At 43.9% G+C, this 12329-nt stretch overlaps 1 protein-coding gene across 1 annotated transcript in view; it reads right to left on the bottom strand.

Moving 5' to 3' along the window:
* The window catches only part of DLG3 (discs large MAGUK scaffold protein 3), a 557827-nt gene that overhangs the window by 422634 nt on the left and 122864 nt on the right, over positions 1-12329 (bottom strand). The window contains exon 2 of the mRNA XM_075324895.1: positions 1962-2015. Within this exon, the coding sequence (XP_075181010.1) occupies positions 1962-2015 (54 nt within the window). The remainder of the gene's footprint in view (positions 1-1961; positions 2016-12329) is intronic.

Raw genomic sequence — 12329 nt, 5'->3', positions numbered from 1 at the left:
TTGTGTTGTGTTGTTAGTTGTTTGTCACCTTTTGGACACCTTTGAGGGTGTTTTCTAGGTGTTTATATGTGTTTGTGATTGCCTCCCATTGTTTCCTATTTCTTTGAGTGGTTCGCCGAACCGGTTCGCCGAACCGAACTTGAACTAGACCTCCGTTTGGCGAAAGAAGCTCGAGTCGAACCGCGACCGGTTCGCTCATCTCTACTTAAATGTTAGTAGTGAATCACTCATTACAACATCATGCGGCAGAGAGTTCCATAGTCTCACTGCTCGTACAGTAAAGAATCCTCGTCTGTGATTATGATTAAACCTTCTTTCCTCAAGACGTAGCGGATGCACCCGTGTATCAGTCACAGGCCTAGGTGTAAAAAGATCTTTGGAAAGGTCTCTGTACTGTCCCCTCATATATTTATACATTGTGATTAGATCCCCCCTAAGCCTTCGTTTTTCCAAACTAAATAACCCCGAGTTTAATAACCTGTCTTGGTATTGCAGCCCACCCATTCCTCTAATAATCTTGGTCGCTCTTCTCTGCACCCTCTCCAGTTCAGCTATGTCCTTCTTATATATCGGTAACCAGAATTGTACACAGTATTCTAAGTGCGGTCGCACTAGTGACTTGTACAGAGGTAGAACTATATTTTTTCCATGAACACGTATACCTCTTTTAATACATCCCATTATTTTATTAGCCCTGGTAGCAGTTGCCTGACATTGTCCACTAAAGTTAAGTTTACCATCCACCCATACACCCAAGTCTTTTTCTGTGTCTGTTTTACCCAGTGTTCTACAATTAAGTACATAATTATAAATTTTATTTCCTCTACCCAAGTGCATGACTTTACATTTATCTACATTAAACTTCAATTGCCACTTCTCAGCCCAATCCTCCAATTTACATAAATCTCCCTGTAATATAAAATTATCCTCCTCTGTATTGATTACCCTGCAGAGTTTAGTATCATCTGCAAATATTGAAATTCTACTCCACATGCCCCAACAAGATCATTAATAAATATGTTTATAATGAGGGAACAATCTCCCACCCTCCCTACTGTTTCTGGTATTTTAGGAATGTGTTCTAATTTTTATTTATTTAAAAAAAAAAAATGTGAGGTGTTGTTAAAAGGTTGGTGTGGTTGTCTTTTGTCATAGCAGCGGGGGGAAGAGGGTCCTCAAAGTTGGTAATTTTGTGGCTAATGACAAATAGATGGGGGGGACCCACAAGGTTCTGGACACCTCAAGCGTAATTTTATATGCTGGTAGGTGGAGGTATTCCCGTGGTAGGCCTGGATGGGCCACGAAATGGGGACATGTGGCAAAGAGAAACCAGGTTGCTTAACTGGTGCCTCTGAGCTGGTGCTTGAATGGCTAGAGGTAAAGGATCAGCCTGGCTATGTTATCTGATTGTACTACCCATTGGCAGGTTAGGGGCTTTGAGGAGCACCCAGCAGGTTTTTGTATTTTACATGTTTATATTGATATTGTTTGTTATAATAAATGGCTGCTGGGGTCATTTAAATCCATGTCTGTGTACAATGTGGTCATTTCTCGGAGGAACGAGGGGTTGGGTTAGGTATTTTCGGCCATAATGACTCGACAATACCCATTGTTTAGATATGGCAAAGTGCTCAGAATACAAATTGTGTGGGTGTAATGGTGCACTGAGCCCTTGGTCATGGTAAAAGTGCACCGATGGCCAACTATATCTGAACAATGCTAGTTTAGATACAGAGCAATTTAGTTATGAAAAAAGTTAACACCCTCTCTTGTATAAGAAATAAAGTGAATTTTCTGTTTACAAAACCACTAAAATCTATACTGCAGGTATCATTTATAGGAGGAGAAGTTCCCTACATACATCTATGAGTGGTCTAATTAGTGTTTTGGTGGTGAAAATTAAGATACAATTGGAATAAGTTTTCATTTCATGATCTTCTGATCTCACTTCTGTCACTCACCGAAGAGCCTGGGTCTAGGCAGTCTGTGTTCACCAGCATCGGGGTAGCACCGGCCTGCAGAAGAAAAAGACAGGACGTTGGAGACATGATGCCATCAATATGATAAAACATGGGTAATTCCAATAACATACTCAGCTAAGGTTATCCTTGATCCTAAATAATGGCCCACCATGAAATACGATGGAAAATAATAATTATGCAATAAAAAGGGTGATAGAGCAATTTCAGTTTTCATGAAGATGATGGTCACCATAAGGAATAGAGGTACTAGCATTGGTAACGTTTAAGAAACTATAAGCCACTAAATAATCTCAGGGTTAGGCCAAGCTAAAAGGTGAAATTTTTGTTTTTTTAGCCAAAAGAAAAAGTGGGTACAATAAAGAGGCAGAAAACAAAACTATTAATCCTTGGTCATACAGTGAAACACATAGTCTACGTTATATGGTACTCAAATTTTACCCCTCCTGTCAGCATATCGGCCCAGTGCTCAATCATCACAACTCACACTCAGTATTAGACCAGTAGCCGACAGGCAGGGCGGTACTCTGCTGACAGCTACTAGGACAGGTCATGGCGGCACCACTCCATATCATGTCCCACCACAGCGTGAAACCAGGAGATCACTAAACAATGTAATACTGTAATACAAAATATACAATGCATTGGAAAATGATATTCATTTTAAAGCACCCCTCTGTAGTTTTTTTTTTTTTTTTTATTCCACTACCAGACTGGTATCACAGCCTATCCCCCTGCGCCTGATAAAAGACTTACCAGCCATCATCTTCTGCTTTAATGGTCATACGTTCTCAGTGTAAGTCTATGAGAGCCTGGTTCTAGTCTCATTCTGGCCCTCATAGACTTATATTGAGACGTGACCTTTGGCTCGCCCAGCAAATACCAGAGCGATCAGGCAGGTCTAAAACTGCAGAAAACGAGCTGAATGGTGCCAAGAACAGAAGAAGATGGAAACTGGTCATTATTTTACACGGTGAACATGCGTTAGTGATACCTCCCCAGCTTTGAAATGAAAAAAAAAAATATAAACACCAGAGATATGCTCTATTAACGATTTCATGATGGGGCCAATTTCCCTTTTTGCGGTTGGTTTTCCTCCCCTTCTTCCCAGAGACATAGGTTTGTTAATTTTCTGTGCACATGGAGATATGAGGGTTTGATTTTTGCAAGACGAGTTGTACTTTTGAATTACACCATTCATTTTAAAAACGGGAAATAATTCCAACCTAAATTCTGACATTTTTTGGGAATTGTTTTTACGGTATACATTTTGTGGTAAAAATTACTTGCAATACAATTCTCCTCATAAGTATGTTAACAGCGATACCAAACATGTAAAGTTTTCACTTTTCAGTCTATGGAGTTGTGTGTTGTTTTAAGGATACTTTATACGCTGCGATATCGGTACTGATATCGCTAGTGAGCGTACCCGCCCCCGTTGGTTGTGCGTCACTGGCAAATCGCTGCCCCTGGGGGCACAACATCGCTTACACCTGTCACACGGACTTACCTTCCCTGCGACGTCACTGTTGCCGGCGAACCGCCTCCTTTCTCAGGGGGCGGTTCGTGCGGTGTCACAGCGATGTCACACGGCAGCCGTCCAATAGAAGCAGAGGGGAGGAGATGTGCGGCTGGAACATGCCGCCCACCTCCTTCCTTCCGCATTGCCGGTGGATGGAGGTAAGGAGATGTTCGTCGCTCCTGCAGTGTCATACATAGCGATGTGTGATGCCGCAGGAAAGAGGAAAAACATCGCTACTCACCAGACAACGATATTTGGTGTTTGGACGACCTCTCCAACACCAACGATTTTAACCACTATTGCGATCGTTGAAGGTCGTTCGTATGAGTCACATGCTGCGATGTCGCTAACTACGCCGGATGTGCATTTTGGAATAGATATGACGCTTTGAACACTTGTTACAGCATTTTTTTGTGGTATTGCAGAGAGCAAAAAACATAATTTGGGCATTCTTGAATTTTTTTTTACAGTGTTTACCAATTATGTTAATGATTTTTATATTTTGACATAATGGACTTTTCTCAACACTGTATTTTTGTATTATTATTATCTGTATTTTTAATGTGGCAAAAGGGGAATGATTTGAACTTTTATGTTTTGTAGGGTTTTTAATTTTTTTTAGATTTTTTTTTTTTTACTTTTCATTGTTTTGAATAGTTCCCTGCTTGTATATAGTGAAAATCACAGTCTCATTTGAAACCCGGCTACAAGCAGGTTTCAAAGGAGTGCTACGATGACAACCATAGAGGTCTTTAGCAGACTCCCATCGGCAACCCGCAATCACGCCATGGTACCCCCTTCTATCATGTGCTAAAGCCCGCCGTCAGAGTTTGACAGCAGGATTTAACAGAATAACAATGGCGAGTGGAGCTCCGTTCCACCGGCGATTGTTAGCAGCAGGTCCTGGATATAACACACAGCCGTTACCTGCCGAGTATGGGGTGAGCTCACGCCCTTGGCCAGATCCATACACCCACTTCTGGCATGCGCCTTATATGTACGGTGAATGTTGTAAAGTGGTTAACAATACAGTGTTGAGAGTCAGTCCATGAAAAATTGTAAATAGTGAATAGTCACTTTGTGTTCAGATATAGAGGTCAAGTAATGGCCTTGTTTCCCTGCAAGATTAAGTAATGGCCTTAAGTAATGGTCTTGTTTCCTTGCAAAATTAGGTGATTGTTTAGGAAACAGTGGTAAGACCATAGTGGCAAAGAGGTGGTATGGTTTTTACCGACAGATGAACACAGCCTTGCACACACCACTGCAGTTGAACACAGCCTTAATGTGAAACATTCTGACTTCTCTTATTTATCCCCAACAAAAAACAAGTTAACACCTTTTCATAGGATTGGGGGTAACTTGCTGGCATGTTCCACCTAATGGGAGTTCATAAACAGGAGTTTGAAGCAGAACTTGAAAGCAGGAGGTCACGACCTGTGGCACTCTACTTTTTTCTACTTTGTTATACTTTACTGTTTTTGCTTGATTGTGTATAATGGATAGCAAGTTTGAAGGTTTCCTCAGTGCACAGTCTGCAATATGTATTCACAACTGGAGCAAGTGTTCCAGGGTAAACACCGCTGTGGTAGATGTTAGCATGTTCACCGCCTGGAAGCTCATATTAGAGAACTGGCAGAGCAAAATGCAACTGTGAGGTTGACAAGCTTAAAATGAGCATGTTGCTCACTGAGCAAGCAATTAGTTGGATAGACATGGGGAGCGAAGAATTATTTCAGGAGGAGCATGCAAGTAGCTGGATCAATGTACAAATTGGGAGTGGAGTGGATTCTATGAAAATGAAGGAGACTCATGATTCTGCGCTTCCTAACTAAATTGGGTGATGATACAAGGATTTTAGTGTGTCTACGCTCTCAATAACAGCCAGGAGAACAGCCCAGTTAGTAACAAGAAGGGGAGGAGGATTTGGTAATGTAGGTGCGGAAAGAATAGGAAGGAAAGTTATATATTATAAGGAATTCAGAAATCCATGTTGGATGACTAGAATAAATTGTCACCAACACCAAATGGTTTGCGGTCTCCATGTTGTCAGAGTTTGGCATGTGATAGAATGGGTGAATAAATTACTGACTTAAGGCCCCGTCACACTAAGCAACATCGCTAGCAACATCGCTGGTAACGAACAACTTTTGTGACGTTGCTAGCGATGTTGCTGTGTGTGACATCCAGCAACAACCTGGCCCCTGCTGTGAGGTCGTTGGTTGTTGCTGAATGTCCTGGGCCATTTTTTAGTTGTTGCTGTCCCGCTGTGAAGCACAGATCGCTGTGTGTGACAGCGAGACAGCAACAACTAATGTGCAGTGAGCAGGGAGCCAGCTTCTGCTGAGGCTGGTAACTAATGTAAACATCGGGTAACCAAGAAGCCCTGTCCTTGGTTACCCGATATTTACCTTTGATACCAGCCTCCTCCGCTCTCACTGCCTGTGCTGCCGGCTCCTGCTCTGTGCACATGTAGCTGCAGCACACATCAGGTAATTAACCCGATGTGTGCTGTAACTAGGAGAGCAAGGAGCCAGCACTAAGCAGTGTGCGCTGCTCCCTGCTCTGTGCACATTTAGCTGCAGCACACATCAGGCAATTAACCCGATGTGTGCTGTAACTAGGAGAGCAAGGAGCCAGCGCTCAGTGTGCGCTGCTCCCTGCTCTGTGCACATTTAGCTGCAGCACACATCGGGTTAATTAACCTGATGTGTGCTGTAACTAGGAGACTGGGGGCTGGTCACTGGTTGCTGGTGAGCTCACCAGCAACTCGTGTAGCCACGCTCCAGCGATCCCTGCCAGGTCAGGTTGCTGGTGGGATCACTGGAGCGTCGCAGTGTGACAGCTCACCAGCAACCTCCTAGCAACTTACCAGCGATCCCTATCGTTGTTGGGATCGCTGGTAAGTTGCTTAGTGTGACTGGACCTTTAGCTACATAATCAGATAACTGCACAGGTTGCTACAGTTGTGGTTACTGGAGATTTTAACAATCTAGATATTGACTGGGGTCATGATTCTCCTTCAACTGCAAAGAAGAAGGAAATTCCTTAGTGTGTTTAGGATAATTTTATGGGCCAGTTGGAAAACCCAACAAGAGGTGATGCTGTGTTGGTTCTCAAAACTTGTAACAATGCTGAGCTATTTGGAAATGTAGCTGTTCACGAGAACATTGGTACCAGAGACCACATTATCATTTTATTTTGCTTAAAAAAAAACCTCGGGCCGGGAGGGCAAAAACACCTCATTTTAAAAAAAGTCAATTTATCCAGGTTGAAGGCTGCATTTTCGGACATTGGAAGCAACTGCTGTCAGATAGTGATACACATGATAAATGGGAGTACATATATATATCGGTAAGTTAACTGTAAAATATATTCCTATAGGTAACAAATAGGGATGACAAAAATTACACCCCGCTTAACTTACTCCTACTGTTAGAAAGACCATTAATGGAAGCGAAAGGGTATTTAGTATATAAATCTGAGGGGTTAGTTCTGGCATTTATACACTACAAGGAGCCTAATACAATCTGTCTGAATGGTAGGTAGTCATAGTCAAGGAGAGCAAGGCAAAGCCCAATAAATTCTTAAAATATATAAATTCAAAACAACATGGTCTGCACTGGTGTGTCTCCTAAATAATCGTAATGAGGACTACGTCCCTGAAGGTCAAGAGGAGGCAGGTCAACTGAATGGGTTCTTTAGCTCTGTATGTGTACTGCCCCGCGGGCTCAGCTGCGACCGCCGAGCCGCTCGGATCCGTGCTCGTACTGCGGGTGGTGTCTTGAGCCTCTCACGGACCCGGGGGTCACGCCGCTCTGCAAGGGAGTTGGTGCTACACGCGGGGATTTGGGGTGTTTGTATTTGAGGTGATAGTTCGTGACGCCACCCACGGGTTGTGGTTATTGTAGACACCATCGCTGCGGTGAAGGTGTAGGGGCCCCCAGGAGCGGTGTAGTAGCGCAGCTAGGTGTTGACCCCTCCGTGGGTAGGGGATGTTGGTCCCGGAGTCCGGTGGGCCGGGGCCCGGGTGCAGGGTGTAGTGTTGCGGTGCAGCGCAGAGCGGTGCCTGATGGCACTGGTGTACTCACTCTGACACAAGAAACTGGAGTCACTGGTAAACCAAACGGAGTGATGAACGGGGCCCACAGCCGGCTGCAGCTTTTCCCAGGTTGGGTTGGTAATGTCTGTTTTTCTCCTGCACCTCTATATGTGAATCTTGACTCCTGTGCCTAGGCACCGGTAGTCCGCTCCCCGGCGTGTATCTGTCATAAGCGCCCGTTTGCCTGCAGACGCTGGCCCTTTGGATCTCTGGCCCTTGGCGGTGGCACTCATCCGGAATGGTTGGGCTGTTGCCTTCAATCGGGACTTAGGTGGGAATGAACCCCTGAGGTCCAGACCGCAATCAGTTAATTTGACTATGGTGGTGGCTTATAGCCTAGTTCGGGGTCTGGGTACCCTGCCTGGTGCTCCGGTATCCAGTTGGCTCCCCGGTTCGGTTCCGGCGGGCCACTACCCTGTCCCAGTCCCTTACGGTTCCACCGGTCATCTTCCCGGTATCCTGCAGGCAGCCACTACCGTCTGCCTCCTTGCCAATGGTGGCTGGGCTCTGACCCAGCCACCGGAGTAGTCTTTAGCAGGCCTGAGCACAGGTCTGCTTCTGGACACAACCTCCCTCCTTCACTGTCCAAACCACTCTCTCGACTAACTTGAACTTGACTACTAGGTTCCCGTCTCCAGGCCTGTGAACTCCTCGGTGGGTGGAGCCAACCACTTGGCTCCACCCCCCTGGTGTGGACATCAAATTTGCAGGGTGGTGACAAGGCTTTTAGTTTGACTGCTGTTACCTAACTGGGAAAGGGGGTGTGTAGTGTTGTTGTGTCTACCTGGGACGACCTGGATAGTCCAGGGCGTCACATATGTACCAAATAAGAGAGAGCGGCGATGTCGTCAATCCCCGTGCTCGTGCTCCCAATAAGTCATCTAATATACTCAGTTGGCTAAAAGTATATATGGTCCAAGCTATGTTAAATAAAATCAATGTGAACAAAGCCCCAGGCCCAGATGGGCTCCATCCAAGGGCTCTTAGAGAACTCCGCTCAGTTTTTGCTGTGCCCCTCTACATAATTTCTAGAGACTCTAATTTTTCTTGATGTAAAGGCTGCATATTTTAATGACAGATCTGCTCTCCTAGTACAGCAAACAGTACAATATAATATCGCAGTAATGCTCTATATTACTGTAGTTTCAACAGAAGAACACAGTAGTGTAAAAAGAATTTAGGAGCTAAGCAGTTCTAGAAGCTTTTAGGTACAGTCTAGATAGAAAACTGCCAGTCAGTGGTGGGGAGTTATATGCAAGTTACCATTCAAAGATATGGTAGATTTGCAGCAGGTAAAACAGTGCAGCCAAGTAACTGATACATACATCGCTGTAGTCAGGGTCTATGTGCCTACATCATGTTGCTCTCACATTACATAGGAAAAACCTTAAAAGACCTTGTTATTTTAAAAAAACACTCTTAACCTGCAGAAATAGTGACTGTCCATCAGGATGCAGGGGGAGTGATTACAGCTGCGGCCACAGTGTAGTGAGCACTGACAATTACAGGACCTTGCACCGCCTCAATGACTGGAAGTCAGCAATTACACTATATCTGCAGGTAAAGAGCAATTTTATAGGTGACAGGTTTTCAATAATGTGAAAATAAGTTCATACCATACCTTGAAATGGTTTATCAGTCAATTCTCCAATTACTTTTGTATATATTTACTATATTCCTCAGTGTAAAATAAAAATGAGAGACACTTACCTCCTGCACAGGCTCCATTCAAGTGATGGCACCGGGTCTTTCAAACCTTGCTTGACACTGTTATGCCAAATGATTGCTGCGGTCAATTAGTGTCTGCTAATCGTCTGCTGTTCTCCCATTTCCTTCTGACGTCTGAGGTGTGCTGAAAGGTCGTGTGAACAAAGCAGCTCATTAGCAACCACTGATAGGCGGCAATGCTCACATGGCATAACAATGTTTCGCAGGCCCTGGGAGACCCTGTGCCAACATTACTGTTTCATGGTTTTCAGCTCTAAGCTCACCGGGTGTCATAGTGCCTTGTAGCCCTGTTCAAATGGCAGAGTCTGGTAGCTGCCTGGTGCTCTTGAGTTGCTCACTTAGAGCCGGGCATCGACCTGTTGTAAGCTTACTTATTATCGGTTTAGCAGGACTTAATTTCTTCTGACCTGTGGATTGCTGTTAGGGTCATAGGTTTCTGGAAACCTATCATGGCCACCTTCACCCTTTAAAAGATGGTGGAATCTTTTCCATGCCAATTATAGCATTTACGATTCCAGTCTACGTGCATGGTTATCCAGTTTCTGGTGAACTGTTGTGTACTATTATGGTGTGTTGTGAAAATACTCTTGTCGTTTATTTCCTTCCTTTTCTATATTTCCTTTGTTTTGTCTATACCTCTGTGAGTGATTGCCGTGTGTCTGCATTTGGTTTTCCCCCAGTCTGTCTTTCTGTGTAGATTTACTACTCCAGTCCTTGCTCTTTCCTGGTTTGGGGGGTATTAGACCTAGGGCTGATCAGGAGTCAGGGCTACGCTGGCGGTCCAGACCTTTTCACCATTAGAAGTACCTCTGGGATAAGGGACAGTTAGGGCCCACTAGCCTGAGGGCCAGTTTTGGAGCCCCTATTTCTGGTTACTACGTTACCCCTCCTGACAATTACTGGCTCCAGTGTAGGAGGTATCTCTTTTATTTACACAAATGAATATAGTGTTTAAGAAAAGGTTGTCTGGGAAATGGTAATATCCTTAAAGCTGAAATTTTACACTTCAATAACTTTTTCATGTATTATTTCATGTCCATTGCAGTAGTGTAGAGGCGAAATATGTATATTCTATCATCATCAATGACTTCTGGATCAAGTAATACATGGCTGTATTCTTATACTTCTACTTCAGATATGCAGTATATTCTATTGCAGACCATATTGTTACTGTACATGGAAATCAAGCAGGGGGGAAGGTGCACTTAAATGTTTGGCCCCGCCATACTGTACATAGCTCCTGTACTTGGTTTAAATAAAAATGAGTTTCATACCAAAACGTAAAGAATGGCTCTAAATAAAAGTTTTTTGTTCTCAGTATCAAATTTAATATTTTTTTTCCCATGGAAATAAAAATAAAATGTTGATATAAGATAAAACAAAAATAACAGAGTATAATTATCACTACAAACTTTCCAGTACTGACAAAAATTAGTCAGGCATCCTGAATAAAACTTCCTTATCATCATATTAACAAATAAAAGAATACAGCAGCACTCTAAGCATCAAGATATAGCTCTGGCAAAAATTAAGAGACCACTGAAAATTATCAGGATAACCTTGTATGCGGCTTGATTCATACGTCCTTCTCAAAGTTTAATCTGCCCATTTCCAGCCTTGCTGAAGGATCCCCAGATCATCACCGATCCTCTACTAAATTTCACAGTGGGTGCAAGACACTGTGTCTTGTACGTCTCTCCAGATCTCCGTCTAACCATTAGACAAGCAGGTGTTGGGCAAAGCTGAAAATTAGACTCATCAGAGAACATTACCTTACTCGAGAAATTGGGCAGCTTAAACTTTGCAAAGGACGTATCAATCAAGCTGCAGACAAGGTTATCCTGGAAAAACAGTTGCTTCCTTCTGCTGAGGCAATGTTCCCCAACTCTGAGGACTGGTTTGTCCAGCAGGACAATGTGCCATGCCACACAGCTAGATCAATCAATGTGTGGATGAAGGGCCACCACATCAAAACACTGTCATGGCCAGCCCAATCTCCAGACCTGAATCCCTTTGAAAACCTCTTCAATGTAATCAAGAGGAAGATGGATAGTCACAAGCCATCAAACAAAGAAGAACTGCTTATATTTTTGCACCATGAGTGGCATAAGGTCACCCAAAAACAGTGTGAAAGACTGGTGGAACGCCTGCCAAGACGCATGAAAGCTCTGATTAAAAATCATGGTTATTCCACAAAATATTGATTACTGAACTCTTCCTGAGGTAAGACATTAGTATGGCTATGTGCACACGCTGCGTTTTTTTGACGCTGCGTTTTTGTGCGTTTTTGGCCGCTAAAAACGCACAAAAACGCACCTGCGTCGAAAAAACGCGGCAAAAAACGCACGCGTTTTGCCGCGATTTGGTGCGTTTTTTTGCTGCGTTTTGCTGCGTTTTTGCTCACTGCGTCCTTATGTGTTTTCTATCAGTGAACAAAAAAAAAAGGTCTGATGTCATTTCCTTCTTCAATGTGTTCTTCATTCTCCACTAGTGTATGCAGAAGAGCAGACAGCTGCAGAACTACAAGGCTCAGCATCCTCGATCCAATAGTGTATGCAGGACAGCAGACAGCAGCTGTCGAACTACAAGGCTCAGCATCCTCCATCCAATAGTGTATGCAGGAGAGCAGACAGCAGCTGTCGAACTACAAGGCTCAGCATCCTCCTTCCAGGACTGTATGCAGGATTTCTTTGCCCCCCAAAAAAAAAAAAATGACGTGGGCTTCGCCATATTTTTGTATGCTAGCCGGGTACAGCAGGCAGGTACGGGCTGCCCCCAACCCCCAGCTGTCTATTTGTACCCGGCTGGGAACCAAAAATATAGGGAAGCCCTTTTTTTTTAAATTATTTCATGAATTTCATGAAATAATTTAAAAAAAAAAATGACGTGAGCTTCGCCCCATTTTTGAGTCCAGCCGGGTACAACTAGGCAGCTGGGGATTGGAATCCACAGTGCAGGGTGCCCATGCTTTCTGGGCACCCCCGCTGTGAATTGCAGTCCC

Source organism: Anomaloglossus baeobatrachus, chromosome 9 (assembly GCF_048569485.1).
Source record: "Anomaloglossus baeobatrachus isolate aAnoBae1 chromosome 9, aAnoBae1.hap1, whole genome shotgun sequence".
NCBI lineage: Eukaryota > Metazoa > Chordata > Amphibia > Anura > Aromobatidae > Anomaloglossus > Anomaloglossus baeobatrachus.
The sequence above is the reverse complement of the archived record's forward strand: the minus strand, read 5'-3'. Positions and strand labels throughout refer to the sequence as shown.